Source organism: Vespa crabro, chromosome 1 (genome assembly GCF_910589235.1).
Source record: "Vespa crabro chromosome 1, iyVesCrab1.2, whole genome shotgun sequence".
Classification (NCBI taxonomy): domain Eukaryota; kingdom Metazoa; phylum Arthropoda; class Insecta; order Hymenoptera; family Vespidae; genus Vespa; species Vespa crabro.
Genome location: NC_060955.1, coordinates 22196539 through 22219749, shown reverse-complemented (window position 1 = coordinate 22219749; position 23211 = coordinate 22196539). Strand labels below are relative to the sequence as shown.

Here is a 23211-nt window from a genome sequence, read left to right as displayed (position 1 = left end):
ATATATATATGTATATGTTAAATATCTTTTCATTATAATTTTCATGGAAAAAATTTTGATTTTGTTTTTTGATTTTTACTTATTACTTATAAAAGTTTAAAATCTTTTATGTAATTTTATTATATAAAATTGTAATTTTCATTGTTTACTCGTATTTCTAATAATTTTATTCTTTGCATTATCCGATAATGCAATTATATTTATATATATATATATATATATATATATATATATATATATCTTACCTTTTTTAGTAATCGCTTGTATTATCGGTTATTTCAACAAAATCGTCCTTTGGTTGACTGAAAAAAATGAAAAATGATAAAAAAAAAAAGCTAATATTATAAAAACGTATATTAATTAATTGCAACTTTTTATTCATATTTTTTAAACAAAAACACAACAAAATTTGAAGTACACTTAACTCCCTTACATTTTTATTTAAATTCAACTAAAATATAATTGTATAGTAACGTGTGACTTTTTTTTTTTTTTTTATACGACGTTAATATATTAATGCCTGCCACGTATTCGTACGAATGTGTATGCACGTTAGTTGTAACCACGAAAGGAATAAATGAGAGTTTTTCACTTGTTTTTTTTTTTACTTTTTTTTTCTATTTTTTTTTCTTTTTTTTTCCTTTTTTTTTTTTCTTTTAATATACATCATCAGTTATATATCATGCATGCCCAGAGATAAAATCATTGTCGCCAAGTATTTATTTTCTGTTTGTATTCGCGACTTCGAGCGTAATAATAAGTCTTAAGAGCTCTTTGACAATATTGTTCATTGTTGATCATCAAGGAGTTTGCTTTGAACTGGTTACAAAAATGGCCGCCACAGAATAAGGCACACAATTAATGCAACGCGCATTTAATATAGCGGTATTATTCGCTCCTATCATTAATATACTTTAAAGTGAATGAATTACTATAAATTTTATGGATTATCCTGGAAATAATCGATGCTTCTCATGTACCTTGGAAAAATTAGGATATTGCAGGAACGACTGTCTTCTCTATATATCGCTGTTGCTCCGACATAATGATTATTATTATTTTATTATATTAATATTTAATTATATTATTATTAATAATAATTATTATTATACCTGACGTCAATATTGTGTATGTATGTGTGTATATGTATGTGTGTTTGTTTGTTTGTTTGTTTGGATGAATAGCGCTTTTAAATATATACATTTCTTTGAGGTATGTTTGTATATTATGATATGAGATACATGCGATATTAGTGAACCATACGTTTCCTTTTTCTATTTCATTTTTTTCTTTTTCTCTTTCAATCGAGATATATATCTGTACCAACCTGAGGTATTTTCCCTTTTTTTTTTTCCCCCAGCTATATGAAACTAATATATGAATTATGACATAACAACAGCTTCTTTTATATTTTATCTTCTTGCATGTGTAAGTACACATATGCGTATACAAGCAAAGTGTGCATCTATAGTTTCAACTGTATGTATGTATCTATTTCAACGTAACTTTCATCGCTTTTTATTTCTTTCGATTAAACCAGTATAACATGCTCATTGCTGAGCAAAAAACTTATGTACATTTTATATTTTACTTATTTTTTGTTGTTCGTTTTTTTTCTTTTTTCTTTTTTTTCTTCAATGGCTAGGACATAACTACGTAATCTACTGCTTTTTTGTCTTTCCTATAGATTATATTATATATACCTAGCCAAACATAACGCCATAATCATGTCAATATCCATACGTCGCTACTCGAAGCATACAAGAAATAATTGTTTCTGAGCTTTTCTTTCTATTCTCTTTCTCTCTTTCTTTTTTTTTTTCTTCATTTAATAATAATAATAATAATAATAATATAAGCCCCTAGCTTAGGAAATTGAATGAAGCGATAATATAATGAATTTGCGAATATAATCTATAGTTTCTATTGTATATATATTTTTTTTTTTTTTTTGTATCTTCCATTAACAAATTTAAGGTATTCCCTAAGCGAAGGTCCTTTAACGTGGTACACGAAGTTGATTATTTAATTTTCATGTAAAATTCGTGGATTAAACGGAGTTTGTAAAAAATATGTCTTTTAGTCATTTTAAGACATAATATAATTCGTTTCGTGCTTACAATGTACTTTTTTTTTTTTTTTCTTTTAATAAGAAGAAGAAAAATAATCAATGCGTCGTCTTGCCTGTCTCCATTATTTTTTTTTTTTTTCTTTCATATTTTTTACTTTCCTTTTCTTTTCTTTCTTCTCCGTTCTTTCTTTTTTTTTATTCTTTATCATACTTCATTATCCATCCATTAAATAAAGATGATGTGACCTTATTCAATTAATCTTGCTTCCTGGCAAGATCTTAAAAAATGCACGACCTGCATATTTGTCATCGTAGAAATAAAAATATGTGCAGCAAGTAGTTTCTAACCATTGTGGTAATCGTTAATTCATTGAAAACTGTTAACGTTAATCTTTTTTTTTTCCTTTTTCTTTTTTTTTTTTTTTCTTTTCTTTCTTTCATAATGCATAACATTCGACTGAAGTATTTATGAAATATGACGAGATGAAAAAAAAAAATATATATAGAATTATTTACAAAAAAAGAATAAAAACAAAAAGAAAGAACAGTTGTATACGTTTTATCTCCGTTTGTCGCATTTCATTCGAATCATTTCTTGAATCATGATTTTTGTTGTATAATAAAAATATATTAATGCAGAGATTATATAATATAATGAATGAATTTCGATCTTCCACTCTCGAGGCAATGATGTAAACATATACATTGATATATATAGTATTCGTGGAAGAAGTAGTGTCATAGAAGTATGATCGAGATGTGCAGCCTTAGAGCTATCATTATTCTTTGTTTTTTTTTTTTTTTTTCCAAGACATTATATTTATAACGAAGTTATAACTGTGTTTCCAGTTATTTAAGATTATTATTGAATGCTACAATAAACCGCTCTGCATGATACAGGTCTTTCACTTTCTTGACGATTTAATATGTTATATGGTTGAAAAATTGAATTAGGTGATTTATCCATGTAGCAATTTTCATATACTTCGAAAGCTTCTTCGATAGGTATCTTAAGTTCATCCACAATACTCGTGTCTTTTTCATTTGGCATTATTATTGGAATTTCTTCTCCTTGGTAACCTTTGATCAATTCAACAGAACTATTTGGCACCATTCTGGATTTATTAAATGGCTTAAGATCGAGCTCATTTATTTTGCTTTCGTATGGTTCCTCTTCTATACTCGTAGCACTTTCACGTGCCAATCTGTAATACTTCTGTACATGTTCTACAATAGCTGGTTCAGTTTGAAAATTATCTTCTTCCGCGGCTTCTCCTTCATAAGATGTACCATGACTTTGCAACATTCTCTTTGGAGTTAATATCGGCTCAATAGTTTCTGCTTCCCAACATTCTAATACATCAGGTTCCTCTATACTAACCAATGAAGCCACTGTACTTTCGATTTCATCGTCATCACTATTACTGTTTTTCTTATCCATGTCTTTTCTCTCTATTTTATTAGTACCAACTATTGTCTTTTTCAGATTTATCTCATCTGTTTGATTAATATTTTTAGATACATTTTCTACATAATGTACGAACTGTGCAAACGGTGAAATCTGAAGCAATTTGCCATCTATCGAGACAACTATTTCTCCTTTCTCAAAAGTTCTTACGTTCATAGTGTCTTCTGCAATTCCTTCATCCTCAGTACTCACATCTATACGTTGTATCTTAACGTTCATACATTCAGCTGGTCTTTTATGAATTTTTCCAATTCTTCTCGCACGCCTCGCGTTGTTCCTTTTTAAATTCATCCGAGAGCTGTTAGCAACCCTCATACCCGTAACGCTATCCTTCTCAGTAAATTCGCAAATCCCAACAACATTTTTTTTCAGCAGATTCCTATTTCTCAATTTGTTAGTGAATTTTTCTTCTTCTTCTTCGTCTTCTTGTTTGTGGTCTTCTTCTTTTTCCTGTTGTTGACAAGAATCCGAGGAAGAAAATATAACTTTGTTGAAAATATTTTCGTCTTTATTTACAACACGCCTAGCGAATCTCTCTCCTGACATTTTCTTAATACCTCGAACATACATTGCTGTTTTCCTTTTAGAAATTGCTGATATATCGTTGTTGCATGTCTTATCGTTCTCAATGCTGTTATTAATCTTTGCGAATTCGCTGCAGCTAGCCATGCACGACAATTGATCATAATCGTCGGCGTTGCTATTAAAAGATAGTGCAGGTATGGGGTTGCCTTTCAAGTTTTTTGGCGGCTCTTCGTCCAAATCATCCTCATCCACACTATCGCTGTCCGAAATAATCACTGACGTCTTTATAAATACATCTGGCGAATTTGCTCTGCGTAACCATTCAGTTACAGCTTCGGTTATATGATATTCAGCCTGATGCGTTTGAGTTTCAAAACCAGAATCATCGTTAGAACTTTCAGCAACGTCCTTCCTAACAGTCTTATTATCGACATAGTCTCTTGCAGTCTCAAATACGGACTCATTCGAAACTCGATCTTCCATTTCGTTTTTATCATTGTTTTCAACAATAGACACGGATTCCAATTCGATCGTTAATGTAAGTTTCTTCGTTTGTGCCTTCTCAATTTCATTTGTTACATTTTCATTGGATTTGACTATTGCATTATTACTCTCATTTAAGTTTAGAACAGGTGTTGTTTCTCTCAAAAACTTTGTATCCTTCGAATTGTACTTCTTCGTAAATAATGTCGTTTTTGTTCCCTTTGTATCAAACGATTCAGAAGTTTTTTCTTCTTCTTCTTCTTCCCTCTGTCGAGTATCCAGATTGTTAGTTATTATCATTTCTTCCTCGAGATCCAATTGACTGGACAATCTCGACGACGACGATGATGATGATGATGATGATGATGATGATGATGATGATGACGATGACGATGATGACGACGAGGACGAGGACGATGATGATGATGACGGCGGCGACAATATTACTTTTTCAGAAAGTAACGTATAATTTTCTAAAGATGAAATTTTCATCATTTCCGTATCGTCATTATCTTCATCTGTACCTCTTTGTCCATTTATTAATATATCCTTGTCACGTTCCGCGTATAATATAGATGAAAATTTATTAACGTCGCTAGTAGATCGTTCGCATATTTTTTCATTGGCACTGAACGAATTATTAGCAACATCTTTAATATCAGTCCTTTGCGACGCTTTACTTTCAGTCCTTGCGTCATTAATTACGTAGTCTGTAGTCTCCTCTTTCGTTGAGTTGACTGTTTTGTTATCAGAGAGGTAGTCGGTCAGTCTATTCTCTGGATTAGTCAAAGAGTCAACTTGTTTGTTCGACGACGTCGATACCGACGACGACGACGACGACGACGACGATGACGAAGACAACAAATCTTCCATGAATGATTCCATATTCGAATCGTATATTTCATTTAATGTCGTCGTTTCCTGTTCTTTGTTATTCGTATCTTTACAGGAAGTATTATAATACTTCGTTTCACTAGAAGTATCATTACCATTCTCATGTATTCCTTCTGTAAATGTACTCGTTCGAAGTAACTGATCGGTTTCTTCGAAAATATGCTGCTGCTGTTGAGCTTGTTGTTGTTGTTGTTGTTGTTGTTGCTGCTGCTGTTGTTGTTGTTGTTGTTGTTGTTGTTGTTGTTGTTGTTGTTGTTGTTGTGGTGGTGGTGGTGGTGGTGGTGGTGATGGCAATGATGGTATCGCAAGTGAAACAGCACGTTCGACAACCGGACGAAGTTGAAATTCTTCGCACTCAGGATTAAGAGGTCGATTCGCCATTGTCGTGGTCGTCGTAGTTGCCGTCTCGGTCTCCGTCGTTGTCGTTGTCGTCGTCGTCGTCATCGTTGTTGTTGTTGTTGTAACCAAAGCTGGACACGTAGTAGACCAAGATGTCCGGGAAGACGATAAACCATTTTCTCCTTCGGAACTGTATTCCTCATCGTCGTCTTCCGCGTTAACCTTAAGAAATTTTAAGAAAGAAAAAGAAAAAAAAAAAAAAAGAAAAAGAAGATATTACTTTATATTGCAAACGATTCTCTTATTACATTATTAAAGATAATATTTGCATTTATAAGTAACAAAATATGTGATCATACCAACGCGAGTCTTCTTTGCTTTCTACTCTTTTTCTTCTTCCTTCTTTTGGTGTACGTTCCCATCATTGTTGTAATATCGGTGGTTCTGATCATTGGTCCTCCTTGTATGGTTACACCTTTTGATACAAAAGAAAACATATTATTTAGAAAGAATAAGGAAGAAAAATAAGAAAGAAAAAAAGAAAAATAAATAAAAATGAAAACATATTTTCAATGGATAATCATTCGAAATATTACAAATTAAAATAATCAAAGGAGTATAAACGGAACAGTTCTATGAAGGACGATCAAAAGATGAATATGTGCGGTTTCTTTTTTTTTTTTTTTTTTTTTTTTATATAATAACTCATAAAACACCTTTAAAGATTGGTACAATCCTCCTGTGGTATCAATCAGGAGGACTTGCTTGAGGACACGTGGAATGAACTTGGCTTTTTAATGCTTTTCTCGAGAGCTCCTGGCCTCGCATCGACGCCAACGAATATATTTTTATCTAGACTCTATTTTAGTTCTAGGAGCGCAATGCGTAAATTGCTTTGCCAAGTCTCTTTACCGTCGTCTCCTCCTCCTCCTCTTCTTCTTCTTCTTCTTCTTTTTCTTCTTTTTCTTCGTCTTCTTCTTCCTCATCTTTATGTTCTTCTTATTCTTCTTCTACTTCTACTTCTACTTCTACTTCTACTTCAAGGAGGCAACATATAGACGTGCTAAATGTCGACGTAATTTACCGCGAGACTCCTCGTGATCATCGGCATGAGTCAATGGACTTCTAAGATAAGAGAGATGATGGTTTCTCTTTTTGATGTGTGCAACGTGAATCGGCAATGAGAGAACGGGCGTGATCGTAAACGACGAGAGATAATTACATTTATTTGTATACATTTATATGTAGTGAATGAGATGACATAGGTGATGTACCAAGAACATCGTTTTTTGAATAAATTTTTTTTTTCTTTTTCTTTTTTTTTTTTTTTTTTCATTTTTTTTCTTCTCCTTATTTTTTTTCTTTTTTTTTTTTTACAAAATACGTGACATCGAGTGTGTAATAGGAAGCCGTGCTCTCTTTAAATACGATCGCAAATCAATTGGATTTCTTTTATTTTGTTTTTAAATCATTAATCTCTCATTATTAACAAGTAAACATTTGTAAGATAGATTAGCCTAAAGATTTGGATAGCTTAATGGTCAAAAACAATCGTCTTAAAAGTGAAAATGACCTTTGTTCAAATTAATTTCAATTCTTGGTATCATCCAAAGGTTCAGAAATTTTTTTCACAAATATCTTACATTAATACAATCCAATACCTTTTCCATTACGATCGTATCTAAGACAAGCTATTTCCCATTTGCGTATTATTACCTTTTACCTTGAATGGGGTAGAGGCACGGTGGTAATAAAACAGCAATGATGTCGATGGACGGGACAGCAGTCATGTATCTGGGTATATTCCTTTCCCCTGGCCGCGCATCCAACCGACACTGTTCTCGTTTAACATTAGAAATAGGTACAATCAAATGTACTACGCCCAATCCTGACGTATTACAGGGAAGGAAGGAGCCGATATTTCTCTCTCTCTCTCTCTCTCTCTCTCTCTCTCTCTCTCTTTCTTTCTCTCTCTCTCTCTCTCTTTTTCTGTTTTTTCTTCTTTTTCTTTTCCTCTATTTTTTTTGGCTTTTACGATATTTTTATACATCCGTAGAATTAAAAATATACTTCTACTATACAAACATTTTGTTAACGATCAATTCATTACGACAGAAAAAAAAAAAAAAAGATAAATAAACTTCTTATGAAAGAATTATAATCTGAATAAAGAGTATATTAAACCTAAGCTTAATCTGATATGTACATATATACACATACATATATACATATGTACACACACACACACACATATATATATATATAATTTTCCAAGATCATGATGTAATATGTAAAGATACTAGCCGATTGTGCAATGTTACATAAACGATCGTAAAAGAGATACGTTTCGCGCTTCCTTCTCAATGTGCGCTTTTTTTTCCTCTTTTCCTCTCTCACTCTCTTTCTCTCCCTCCCTCCCTCCCTCTACATTTTTCTTTATCTATCTCTGTCTTTTTTAATCCATAACAAGACTCTTTATTTCGTCCGTTGTTCCGTCCATCCGTCCGTGAACAGAACGAAGCTAATCGTACGAAGAGCGAATAAAAAAAAAACTATTCTTAACGATTGAAAATAAGTCAAAAAAACGATATCAATCTTTGGATTCGCATAAACAAGACAGAGCGATTAAATTGTTAACCAACCATTAATGTTGACCAGTGGTGGACCGAACATGTAGTGACCAGGATACATATATGGCTGTGGTATGGCTGGTATCACATGTGGCACGTGGTGTATAGGTGGTTGTTGCATCACAATTGGCTCGAGATAAGGAGCACGACTTCCATCATTATTTTCTTCTATCATTGGACATTGATCCACTACACCATAAAACTCTTCCGTTCGATTATCCTCTTTGACGATTTCTCCTTTTATCACATTAGTTCCTTCTACTTTTTGTTCTTCGACTTCCTCAGCAATGCTTCCATTGCAACTTGCACTTCCTGTACCATTTTCATTCCAAACACCATTAGAATTTTCCACTGGTACTGAAGCATTATTATGTTCTTCCGTTACTACCGCATGACTTTCTGTACTTTGACCACTCTGTTTAAAGAATCATTTAACATTACTAATTATATTAATTTTTTTTTCTTCTTCTTTCTAAATTCGTATAAATATAATAATATCGAATAGAGTCAGTTTCACCTGATAATGAATCTCATTGGAGTCCATCAAGCAATAAGATTGTCCAGATAGTTTTGGTACAAAGGCTGGATTGATCCATTCTATTGGTCTTAAAGGTACCGAACCACATGGGAGAGCCGCAAGGACGCTAGGTCCAATTTGGGCAGGAATTGGTGCAGGTCCAACCAACATCATCGGATATTCGTAATAATAACCACTGGCATGATCATAAAATGTTCCATAACTAATTTGCGCTGTCGGATCAATTGCTGGAGGATATTCTCCAACTGTGCTATCCCTATCCAATAATTGTTGATCCTCTGTTGTTTCGCTGCCATCTAAAATTCATTACATTATAAATAAGATATTAACTATTTGGATGATAATTTCAGGTATGTGGATGATGTAGAGCGAACGATAAAAATTAAGAAGAAAAAGAAAAAAAAGAAGATAAAAATATAAAGAATAACGAATTACCTCTTTCCTAAGATAAATATAAAGACAAAAAACAGAGTTAATTTAATTTTATACATTATACCTAAGATATTTGGACAAACAAAAAATGGACAATAAAAAAGATTTGATGAAATGCTTTACGCTTCTACCTATACCTCTACCTGCGGTTGAATGCGAGGCTGACTGACTCTCAGTGGTTGATGGTGTAGCACTGGTACTAGTATTACTAGCCCATGGTTTTTTACGGGATAAATAACCCTTCTTGAAGAGAACATCTTGTCTAGGTGTCGTAATCCTCGTATATTCGTCCTCATTGAATATAATTTTAGGTTGGGAAAGAGAACCTGTCGATTCGTCTCTCCTCGATCTCGATGTTCCACTCGCATAATTACTGCTACCACTGAATCCAACAACGCTTCTTCGTGGTTTATATTCAGCCTGTCCATTTCGATCAAAGTTATGAGGGCTCGTGTCATTTTGCTGACCTTTTACGTATCCGTTTCGCAAGCCTTCTTCTTCGTCCTCCTCTCCTGGTGGAGCTATAGAAAGAAAAGATCATTCAATAAATTCGTTCATTTGGTTCCAAATAGATTCGAATTTTTTATAATTTTTTTTTTCTATCGCAACCATCGTATATGTATATATATACACACACACGACAAATACGTTTGGAAGAATCGTCGCGACTGGGAGTTACATACACGACGATAGAAAATAAAGTATGTTAGCCTAGATTTCGTGCCAAACGAACGTTTCGAAAACGGTAAGTGTGACAATCACCGAAGGTTCGTTACTACACTATCTTTGTCGTTTTTAACGTGCCATTATTTTGAATGATGAATAAGATTCAACGTTACCATTAAGTTTCTAAAGAAAATTTCGTATTACTATTAATCATACCTCACTTTCTTTCTATATTAAGAAATATATATATACATATATATATATATGTATACACATATATATATATATGTGTGTATATATATATGTATATATATTAGTGTTAAATAATACAAAAAAGAAAAGAAAGGAAAAGAATTATAAAAGATAAAAAGCTCTTTTTTTCATATCGATCAATAATGCGACCAATTTCGCGGGCATTAATTCATGACAATTTGAAAATCGTACCATCTTGGTACCTCGCTAAAAGCAAAACGTGATTGGAGGAGCCGATCACGTGGGTAACCCTCCGTTGTCGGCGCCACTGCATGACTTTTTCCCTCCGCCCTTTTTAAACTTTTCCACAACGTAGAGAAGAATCCGTCTCGCGCACTCAACACGACGTATAAGTTTTTAATAACGCATCTACTTCTCGGTTTTCGATCGATGCGTTCTCCAATGACAAACCATTATTTATATATATATACATATATATATATATACATATATATATGAAGAAAAATGAAGATGGTGGGGAGGCGAATGAACGGATTTAAGAAATAGGGGGATGGGAAGGAGGGAAAGAAGAGACGAAAAGAAGACAAAATTATTAAAAGAGATCGATCTAACCAGGAACTACAAATTTCGAAGTCAATTTTTCTCCTTTTTTTCCTTTCCTTTTTTTTTTTTTTATAAATTAATTAATTAATTTTTCTTTCATTCGATCGGATACTTTTATCCGATTTTCTTCTTTAAATCTTTCCCACTCCCTCTCTCCCTCCCTCCCTCCCTTCCTCTCTCTCTCTCTCTCTCTCTCTCTCTCCCTCTTTCTGTTTCTCTATCTGTCTCTCTTTCTCTCTCTTTCCTCTCTCACCGTTCGTTTGTCTCGATCGTTACGGATGAGTGATAAGGGACGAAAATACACGTAACGAGGATGCAGCGCAATAATGTTTCGCACGCGATGCCCTGAGATCGACTAAGGCTGTGCGCGGAAAGGGGTGAGCGTAGGGAGTCGTGGGGGAGGAGAGGGCGTAAAGAGAGAGAGAGAGAGAGGAGACGAGGGCGTTCGTAGAGTGTCGTGCGCTTCGGCGGACGTAGCCGATTGGCTACTGTGCTAGCATAGGACTAGAATAGCATTGGAATTAGAATAGAAGACAAGCGATGGTGCGATAGATCCCATCGGTAGAATTCTCGAGTTCAACGAAGGACAACAAATCCTCATACTATATTTCTCACATATTATTTTTCTAAGGCCACTTTTATCATTTTTATCAATTTTTTTTATCATTTCTTGATTGTGTTTTTCTTACATTTAAAAAAATTTCTTACATATATATATATATATATATATATAAAAATTTAAATATACTATTAGAAATAATTAGTATAATATTTAGTAATATTTAGATTATATATATATATATATATATATATATATATATATATATATAAAGATTACTATAACCACTTCTGCTGTAAATGAAACACTTGTAACTTTTTGAAACTAATACGATTAGAATCTAAGCGCTAATCGATGCTAATATACTTCCACGACGCAAGCCTGTCGAATATTCGTTCGTTTCTCAAACCAAAGATTAATTTTTAATTATGCTTTTTGCCTTTCTCAGGTTCTTGACCTTCTTACGTCTATTTTATTTCCTTCTTTCCAACTTTTTTCCTTCTTTTTCTTTTTTTAATCATTTTACATTATCATCCTTTATGATATATCACTTTTCCTATTTTCAAATCTTTTTCCTTCCTGTGTCACGAAAAGGTCGATGCTACTACGACGTACGTTTCCTTTATTCCCTTTAACTTTTCTTGTTTCAGCCTAGATTCTCAGTATAGTTGATTAAAGTATATATTCTATAGATATACATAGAGATACTACATACTTTGCTGTGAAACCGTATTAAATTGAAAGAGTACGCGCTTCATTGATCGATCCGTTTGCAGGTAATACTCTGCATACACACATGTATACCATCCTTCCCTCAACACCACCTCCCCAATCTCTCACACGCACACACACAAACGGATATCCATCGAGAGTTGTATCTATTTATTTAAAAATTAATAAAACAAAGGGGATAAATAAAAAAAGAAAAAGAGACCGTCAACTTTCTTTAACGCAAAGATCGAAGAAGAAGAAGAATGTTTGTAGTCTTTAGAATCTTTAAATATTAATATCTTTTGAAGTTCTTCCGTTTACGATTAAACTTCGTAAAACTGTGATAATGGAGGACAGGGCAAACAACTCTGAGAGATTAAAATCGCATCATTCTAAAGTTTCTCATAATAGAATCGTAAAATTCAATATCCTTCGAAAAAAAAGAAAAAGAAAGCAGAAAGAATTAAAAACGGGCGAGAAAAAAGAAAAAGAAAAAAAAAAAAGAAATTATTTATAATTGTACGTTTGAGAATAACGATAGTAAAACGGTAATATATCATGAGAATTTTGTACGATAATAAATGAATTCAAATTACGATTAATAAACAAGATATTATCGCATATTCAATACATAATAATCTATTTTATAGTGTAAGGTAAAAGCGACCATGCACGGATATACAGATAAAAGCATTCCTCCCTCCTCCCCCATTCCCTGCCTCCTTTCCCCAGAAACGTTTACGCTTAAGAATTTAACGATAACGTTACAATTGTATAAAAAACTTGCCCTCCGTTATCGTCGGTTACTTACGCAACACGTCTTTCCGAAGCCTATCTTTATCTACTCACGTTCGGTTTCTAGAATTCGTGTTAAAATCGGACACATTATTATAAGTCGAAGGAATGTCTCGAGATTATGATCCATATTATTATACCTAATGGTTAAATTAACATACCACATACATATATAGGCTTATCGATTAGTAACCGATGATATTTGAATCGATACTCCTTTTACCTTTTGACCCTTATCTCCCCTCCTATTTTCTCTCATCTCTTTCTCTCTCTTTCTTGTTGATATACCATCTATCTCTTTTTCCGTAATTACAACATCATTACAACATCAACAATACTACATAAACTTTCCTCTTATCGTTTTCTCATTCTTATCGTTTTTCTGTTTCATTTTCCTTTTCATTCTTTTTCACAGCTCTCTTACCTCCTTCTATTTAGAGAGGAAAAAAAAAAAATTGCCATTTCGTTTTACGATCGATCGTCAATCGTTGCTCTTGCGAAATCATACTATTGTTATAACGCTATGTATGTATATACCTTTGAAAATTGCTAATATTACATAGAAATTTAAAGCATCGGTCGAAACGAATCATGCAATAGAGTACTACTTATATAGGATTATACACATATACACACGCGTCAGTGCTTATGCATACACTTACACGCATCATGAATACGGTTATCGAAAATAACGTACATACATACATGTATATATATATGTGTGTGTGTGCGTGTGTATGTGTGTATGTGAGAGTCATTCGATAAGAAAGGTACATGACGTTCAAAGCACCGAACACGATCGATGCTCGATTATTACGTAATTGATCTTACTAAATCTTATCGATGGCTAATTTCGACGAGTTGAAATTATTTCAGGGATGATTACCATCCGAGAACGAGAAGTAGATGCACACAATAACAAAATATTCTTTATGTAGAAGAAGAGATTAGAAAATTGGACAGAAAGAGAGAGAGAAAGTGAAAGAAAAGAAGAATAAATGAAAACAGAAGTTAAATAATAATAATAATAATAATAATAATAATAATAATAATAATAATAATAATAATAATAATAACAACAATAATAAAAGTGAATAATAAAAAAAAATGGTAGAAAAAGAAAATAAAGAAATAAAAGTGAGAAGCAAGAAAACACACACACACACACACACTCTCTCTTTCTCCTTTTTTTTTCAAATACACTATTACTATCTCTGTCTCCTTTCTATTTCTTTTAACTTTAATCAACGTACGTAGCTCTTAAACACTATTTTCTTCCTTCTCTCTCTCTTTCCTTTTCTTCTCTCCATTTTCAACGGGGAAATAAAATGAAAGGAAAAAGAAAAAAAAATGAAAAAAAAAAAAAAAGGACAGATTATATCCGTTGGAAAATTCCTTTATTAAGAGTTATTAACTCGTCAAATCCAGGGAAAAAAGAGAGAGAGAGAGATAGAGAGAGAGAGAGAGAGAGAGAAAAGAAAAGAAATACGAAAAACGAAATGCGAAGTGGCGTATACGGTGGTGGTGTACGCCACACTGGTTGCCCTCTAACAACAAAATCCTCCTCTCTTTTCTCTTCTCACCCTTCGATTTTCTTCCACGAGCCCCGGCGACTGTGCGAAGCAAAACGATTTTCCATCTACCGCACCCTCCGCAGTCCTTCTCCTCTCCTTCTCCTCCTTCGCTTCCACCTCTTCTTCCTATTTCTATTACTTCTCTCCCTCTTTCCCTGATCCCTAAGTAAACGCGCGCGCGCGCAATGCTCCACCAAATGCACGTCCTCCTCTCGCGCCCTCCCAACCCCACCCATCCACCCTCTTTTCCTCTACGGTATACCGACGACAATGTTGCGCAATTCTAGGATTATTTCTATGTACCTCAAACAAGACTTTTCCTAATTAAAATTATTCTTCTCCTTTTCTTCATTACTTTCTTCGTTTTTCTTTTTTTTTTTGCCTTCAACCCACTCACGATAATAATCGATCGAACGAAATTTGAAATTGTTCCGCGATTATTGTTGAATATATAAAATTTGTATCTGGGTATTGGGATAATCGACGATTACAATAGTCAAATAAATGAATGAAATTCATTCAGAATTATTTTAAGATTTTCATCGGGATTTTTCTAATGAAAAAAAATAATTTCTTTCTTTTTCTTTTTATAATTGATCCAAATCAAATTAAACACTTTTCTTCTTGTGATAATAATAAAAAGAATTCTGATAAAAAAAAAAGAAAAAAAAAAAAAAAAAGAAAAAAAAAAGAAAAAATTGTGAATTTCGTTTTTCTGTATAATAAACAAATTTCTTATTTGGACGTTGGCATAATTGACGATAATGATCAATAAGATAAGAAAGTAAAAGGCAGGAGGAGGAAATTGAAGAATCGAATGATATCCCAGTGTGTCCTCTCTCCTTTTATAGTCTGTGCCTCTAGAGACAGAGACTCTAGAAATTCTACTAGGTGTGAAGATACCATCCGATAAATAGAGACGACTGTGTCTTGCGGCTCGCTCGCTCGCGCGCGCGTTTCGCTTCTCTGAGGAATTATATAACTGCGGCCTATGCCGAACGAACGAACGAATAACGACGACGACGACGACGACGACGACGACGACGACGAACATCACTTTACTTTGTAGTAACCGAGTAATTATGTAATTCGTTCCGACAGACGGCACTAACGGAAGATAAAGCGAAGAGCATTACCAAAATGCATATCACTTCTTTATAAACTTTGTTTATATTAATCCATGAGAAGTTAAAATAATGTTTTATAGAAACGTATATATATATATATATATATATATATATATATATATATATATGCATGTCTCCTGGTATATATGTATGTATATAGGTACATATATATCTGGCTGTGTATGTATACATATATATATATATATATATATGTATATATATGTTTAAAAGATACATGCACACACCTATATATATATTTCTTTGATATAAGTATTTTTCCGTATTTAAAAAAAAAAAAAAAAAAAAAAAAATTATATATATAATATATACGAAGTAGGAAAATACAATACATATATCATAAGTATAAGTAAAAATATATTATTATAATATATGTAATATATATTTTTTATATAATATACATATATATATATATAACATAATATATTTTTATATTAATATATTTAACTTCTAGTTATATATAAATATATTCGTTTTCTTTTCCTTTATATAAAGCAGATATGCACATGCATATGTACACCTATAGATATTATTTCTTCTTATATCGTAAATGAAATCGAAAGGGACACGCCCGTTGCTATGGTATCGTAGTAGATATAGATCCCTTCTTTCTTTCCCTTTTGGCAATCGAGATTTGAACTTGTGCCACAACGAGAAGGCCCTTTTCCCTTTCCCGTTAGAGACAACCTCATTGATCAATAGGTTACTCTAGAAGGAACAACTCTCTCACCTTTCTGCTTATATACACGCCTCGACTTTCTAACAACATCTCGAATAAATAGATTGCTACAATGTTTTCATTTTTTTTCTTTCTTTTTTCTTCACCTCATATCGTAAGAAATGATTTGAAAATATTTACGAATTACGACACTATAAATTTATTACGAATCGTAATAAGAAACGTGTCAAATTCAATGCAATCACTTTAATCGTCTCGATTGAAACGTTAAAACAATAATTAATAGCAATCGGATAATGAAAATTGAAACGATTATTTAACGCGGGGTCTTTTGGGCCTCACCCAAGTGCTCGAGAATCGTTTTTAAAATGTCCGCCATCGCTCGGTACCATATGTACCAGATATTTTGAAATAATAGTTTTTGAAATATGGATGTCCATAATATGGGATCAGTATTATAACTATTTAACAGATTTATCAAATTAATGAATGTTACGATGAAATATTTAAAAGAGCAATATACGTGGACGTATTAGTTGATTATTATTGAATTAATATTATCGATTATTATTATTCTTCAATTATGTACCAGATTATTATAAGTTAGCTGAGTATTAATGTTTTTCTTTTTCTTTCTCTTTTTTTTTTTTTCTTTTGTCGAAGCACATACTTCAGTTTCTAAGTAGAATTTCGTTTAATAAATTCGTTTAAAATAAACGTGTATTGAAAAATGTATTTTAAGATTAGAATATTCCCTCCGAACGAAATTAAGGTAAAGTACCATTTATCATAACTCAGGCCCCATTCGGACTGCCTTTTTTAATGAAAACATTGGCGACCTTTGATCCGATTCATTTGTTAGAAAAATTGATTTCTAAAGCGCTATAAAATTTAATTTATTCTTGTAAATTTTTGTTCTGCTTATTTTTCTTATTCCACACTTTTTTCTTTTCCTTTTTTTTATCTTTTTTTTTTTTTTTTTTTTTTTTTTTTTTTTTTTTTTTTTTAAATTCGTATCACCAGAATAAGAATGGCTGGCGTCTAACTATTGCCATCGTACTGAACGATGACAAATGTTAAGGATAGCCGAGGCATAAGTGATTTGGAACGTCGGACTATTATAGAATGGTCTAGGTACATTGTCGAAAACATTGGACCAGCTTTCTGTCTACCTATCTATTTATCTATCGTTTAAATTCTTCGTTTCGAATTCATTCTCACCTTCGCCGCCATTTTCATTATATATAAATCTAAAATCGTATATGAAATTTCTTTCATTCGTATCTACATAATTTCCTTGAATCTTTTTTTCTTTCTTTTCGTTTTTTTTTTCTACTTCCATTTTTATCTCGTATTTCAATCGAATTTTAAACTATATTATGATATAGGTACTTTTTTTTTTCGAATAAACTCTATGCTAATGTAAATATTTTATGAATATTAGAAAAAGAAAAAAAAAAAAAAAGAAAAAAAAAATCCTAGATCACATCAATCGATGAATTATAGACGTGAAATATAGTATGTATATTACTTTGGCAAACTAACAAAATATTTTGATTATTGGGTCGTTGAGTAACTGTTTGTTACACACTACCAACAAACACTAGTTTTGTATAGGCCATCATTGCAATGACTTCAATGAAATATTTGATCCGATCGTTTAGATAAATATAAATGTATATTAGTATAAATATATAACTGTTGTATATTATAATGATCATAAGAATCGATTTTGTTGAGTACGAAAAATAAATATTATAATATATATTATCATTATTATTTTTTTCAACATAAAGATATTTTCATTCTCTAGTGTTTAGTCATTGATTTATAGGTCATGTTCTTTGTATTATATAATCATCAAATGCGCGAAAATGTATCTCTGAGATATAAACTTGAACGTATAATTTTTAAGTTAGAACGATTAATATTAATAGTATATAGAAACATAATATATATATATATATATATATATATGTCTCAATAGCAGTGTGAAATCAATCGATGTTAAATTTGGCATACCCTCAAGAGTTCCTTAACCTTCCAAGGTAAGGTTAGAAAAGCCGAAAGGTATAAAACCATGTTTTTAATAATCAAAAAAATTCAATTGAATTTCAATTATATAATATTATAAAACTACAAGAAAAACTTACTTTGCAATCTGACAAAAAAAAAAAAAAAAAGATAAAATAAGTCTAAAAAAAATCCTCAAAAAAGAGTAGTAATTCAATATTAAAATGACCTATATAAGAACATTTTTTTTGACCTATCTAGGAAATGTTGGCCCATTATGTATACAAAATTCATGATAATAAAGTTCAATAGTTCATCGATAATATTATTCGAAAAACTTTTGGTCAAGTATCGTTTATATGTACAAAAAACGAAATACATTTTGATCCTCGATAAAAATCAACGAAAATCTTACATTTGTCAATGTCAAAGCAAAGTCTAACTAAAAGATAACGTAGTCCTGGTAATTTTCCAATATTACGACAAAATATATCGCAGTAGTTACATATTTTGTAAAATTTGTAATGATTTTGACGGTTAGAAAGAGAGAGAGAGAGAGAGGGAGAGAGAGAGAGAGAGAGAGAAAGAGCAATAGGAAGAAAAAAGAAAAAGAGAGAGAGAGAGAGAGCGAGAGAGAAAGAGAAGAAAAATAGAGAAAAAATCAAAAGAAATAGTTTAGATATAAACGACTCGTGACATACGAATCATTCGAAAAGTGAACTCGTCTCTGTGTGGCGACGCGGGATAACATGTGACTCGAGTTCCTCGTGGCCACTCACGTGCTATTCATAACTCAAACTCAAAGTACATTCGTCTGAAAATTTTTCGAACGTTCAAAGAAAAAAATACTTTCTACATTCGCATATATATATATATATATATACATATGTATGCACGTATGCATGTATGTATGTATGTACATATGTATGTATGTATTTACTTATACGCACCTACTAATCATTTATAAAAATATTATCTTTAAAGATATGAAAAGAATTTCTTAATTACCAATCAACGATACGAACAATTCCATTAGATAAATGTATATAAGTATCTCTCCATCTCTCTCTCGTACATTATATCGCTTTTACGCATGCCCAAAAGGTATTACGCAGTTTATTATATACGCACGTTCCGAGCTTGGACTTAAATATTTTCTTTCTTTTTTTTTTTTCTTTCTTTTTTTTTTTCCTTTTTTCAATCTTTTCCTTTTTAATTTATTTTTCGAATTATAAGAAATTACGCTTATCAATGATTGAAATAATATTTTTGTGTAATTATTTTTCTTTTCTTTTCTTTTCTTTTTTTTTTTCTTTTCTTTTTCTAACATATATCTATATACGTAATAAGAGGAGTTAGGTTATATAGAAAAAGAGAGAAAGAAAGAAAGAGTGAGAGAAAGAGAGAGAGAGAGAGGGAAAAAGAGTTGGTGACGCCCCGCATGTAACGTAACGTACTTAAAGTTGTGCGTTATTACCGGCAGCGTTGGTTAGGATTACGTAACACACGAGAGCGCATCATTCGACGCTCGAGGAAGGTCTACGATCTGCAGCACGTGCAACTTGCAAGAACGACCACCGCGCTTTGATGCTCGCGTGGATGGAATTCCGTATTCCTTTCTTCTCTTTCTTCTTTCTCTTTTACTTTTTTATTCTTTCTTCTTCCTTTTTTTTTTTTTTTATTTTTTTCTCCTTTGTCATACCCCTTTTTCTCAATCCTTTTGATCCGATCGTAATTTTGCTGACTGAACTACTAACTCTGTAGAATCTTATTTCTACATCATATATATATATATATATGTGTGTGCGTGCGTGCGTGCGTGTGTATGTGTGTGCATGTGCGTGGGCAGAAATTATACATGCTAGATTATAAGAAATATATAAATATATATATATATATAATATAAAAGTATGTATTTGGAAGATGTTCGAGATGTTCAAAATTCGATTGATATTAATAAAATTAAATAAAATAAAAAAAAAAAAGTTTCTTTCCACTTCTGCTTATATATTCATTTCATAATTGAAGTGAATTTTCTAATGAACCCTATGTTGTTGGCTCACTTACATCGTGCTCATTATTATTGGCTAAAATTAATATCGAATTTAACATTTTTTCGACGAACGTGAATATTCTATAGTCGACGAAAGTCGATTTTTTTTTTCCCTCACGATTTACCATCGCACGACCTTTATAAATGACTTCCTGAAGATTATTTTTTAATGAGAAAAATTAGATTTTAGATTAGAATTTAATCTAAGAAAATATACGAGCGTATATTTTGTATACATATATACATACATACATACATACATACATACATACAATCATGCACACACACGCACACACACACCCAGTTTTGTGTATGAAAAGAAGGAACTAACAAGAGAATTTTTTTCTTTTTTTAGGTTACGTAGATATTTTCTCAAGCTAACAGAGCAGGTAGAAAGAAGCGCAAAAGAGAGGGTGTTACATGGATCGATGTATGCTGTCGCGAGGTGGTCTCGCAGTCGAACGTTTCTGACGATCCTAAGTTCGTTTCTACAGACGAATCCATTAAGGGTATGTTTATATTTCTGCGTATAACGCAGCAACATACAAACGAACAGATCCTTCAAGGACGTAAATATGTTTTGATTTTTCTCTCTCTCTCTCTCTTTCTCTCTCTCTCTCTCTCTCTCTCTCTCTTCTATCTCTATCTCTACCTCTCTCTTTCTTTCTTTCTTTTTCAAAAGTTATTATAAATTTTGGAGCCTCGTTAAATTCGAGACTCAAAGAAATCGTTTTAAAATGTCCCAGTGACACTATTTCTCTTTTTCCATCCCCCTTCACACATTCTCTATCACTGTATGTATACATAACGTGTATACACACACACATACACACACGCACACACACGGACTTATATATTATCCATATGTAAATACATAAATATGTAAAGATATTTGATCTTTTAACTTGCATATAACTTCATCATAACCTCAAAATGAAAATGTGAAAAATGTATATATAAATTGCGGAAATTAATTGTAGGATGAATAAACGAACAAATAAATAAATAAATAAATAAAACAAAAATACAAAATAAAAGGAAATATGAGTATGTATTTTTATTAAAAATATATCATCCTCGTTACCTCGACCTTTACCCCTTATTACATGAACCGTTTACTTTTGCGATGTTAATAAAATCATTTAGCGAGACGTCGAGTCTATGGATTGACTATTTCTCGACCATATTTTACTCTCAATGTTCTATATATTTCGCGTATTTATATAAACTTTTCGATATTATCGATACGTAATCGTATTATTATATCAAATGGAAAAGTTCTAATTGATAGTTTTTCCTTTTTCTTTCTTTTTTTTTTGTATTTTTCAAAGGGAAAATTTGACATTGACGAACGACGACGAGCAAAGGGTATATTGAGAATGAGAAATGCGACGTCTCGTTATTTATGGCAAATAAGAAATTCTAAAGTGAATAAATGAAATAGAAAAGAAAGAAGGAAAGAAAAATAGAGATTACAGAAAGGAAGATAGAGTATCACGAAGGCGAGGCAATATCTAGTCGAGAGCGATCGATGGCCCGGTCGGACGTCGGGTGATTTGCGAAATATGGAGAAAGGTGAGTGAGAGAGAGAGAACGCGCGCGCGCGCGCGCGCTCGTATTCACGTCCCCATATACAAGAAGGGGGTGTAAAGAGAATCTCGAACAAGACACGAGGAATTAATACGCGGAGGGGTTGCGTCAGGGCCCAATCATTGTCTGGGAATGACAATGAGAAAGAGAAGAAATGGAGACTCACCACCAATGCTCAGGGTTCTCCATCGGGTCTTCCGCTTGGAGCCCTTCTTGCCCATTTCTTAGGAAGACCGTGACGACGGTCTTCTAAGCCTCCTTTCCTTTCGTTTTTCTTCGATCTTTGTTATATTGTTTTATTTTCTCTCTTTCTCTCTCTCTCTCTCTCTCCCCCTCTCCTTCTCTTTTTCTCTTTTTCTCTTTCTTTCGTTATTTTTATTTCGGTCTTACACTTTAAGTTAAAAGTGTCATCGAGATGATAATCATCTTGGTGGATCGCCTGAACACACCACTATCTTCTATTTGGTAGCATATCATCCGGTAATTATGTTAATCTCGTCAACCCTTCGCGTTTATATCCCTTCTTTTTTTTTTTTATCCTAGATAGGTTATTCGATATAGAGAAATAGAAAGAGAAAAGAAGAAAAAAGAAAGGGGGGAAGAAAAAAAGAAGGAACGTACGTTATCAATTATACTCAAGCGCGAGTAACACTGAGACGTCTCGCGAAACAAACTCTAAACATAATCTTAACCGCTCGAACGGCGATCGCACACTGCGCTCCCCGCTAAGCCCCTTCTCGGCATCTCCCCACCCGTTTCTATCGATGCTCTTCCTCCCCACTCCATTACCTCAACCTATCTCACTCGGTTTCTCTCTCTCTCTCTCTCTCTGCCTATCATATATTTGTACCTCTATTCATTCTTGTATTTTTCTGCTTTCTCTTTTTACTTCTTTCTTTTTTCCCTTTTTATTTTTCTTCATTGAAATCGTAAAGGACACTTCTTCGTTGACATAACGACTATATTTATTTTCATTCTTCTTTTCCTTCGATTTCGATTCTTTCATGTGTTCGCTTGAATCGTCGTCGTTGTCGACGACGCCGGCCATCAACGAGAATGCGCACCATCGTTCGTACACCGCTGCGCCTCGGATCTTTCGTCGTGATAATTTTTCATGAAAAATAATGTTCGAGCTATCCGATCACACATCGTATTTAAAATCCATTCAAATCTTAAATAATTACAGACCATAATCGAATGGAACTGACATTGGGCTTATGTTTTCAGCAG

At 32.6% G+C, this 23211-nt stretch overlaps 1 protein-coding gene across 5 annotated transcripts; it reads right to left on the bottom strand.

The window, feature by feature from the left end:
* Positions 1 to 356: 356 nt before the first annotated feature.
* Positions 357 to 22710, bottom strand: LOC124432616 (ras guanine nucleotide exchange factor P-like). 5 transcript variants are annotated; one of them, XM_046981628.1, is made up of 7 exons: positions 13759 to 13916; positions 10491 to 10695; positions 9518 to 9901; positions 8928 to 9244; positions 8423 to 8825; positions 6140 to 6255; positions 357 to 6002 (listed from the first exon to the last, which is right to left on the bottom strand). In XM_046981628.1, the coding sequence occupies exons 2-7, from the start codon at positions 10570 to 10572 to the stop codon at positions 2934 to 2936; spliced, it is 4371 nt and encodes a 1456-aa protein (XP_046837584.1). In that variant the 5' UTR covers positions 10573 to 10695; positions 13759 to 13916; the 3' UTR covers positions 357 to 2933. The 5 variants fall into 5 exon arrangements, with proteins under 5 accessions (XP_046837584.1, XP_046837585.1, XP_046837593.1 ...); XM_046981629.1 differs by lacking the exon at positions 13759 to 13916 and adding an exon at positions 11116 to 11204; XM_046981637.1 differs by lacking the exons at positions 10491 to 10695; positions 13759 to 13916 and adding an exon at positions 22148 to 22710.
* Between the last annotated feature and the right edge of the window lie 501 nt (positions 22711 to 23211).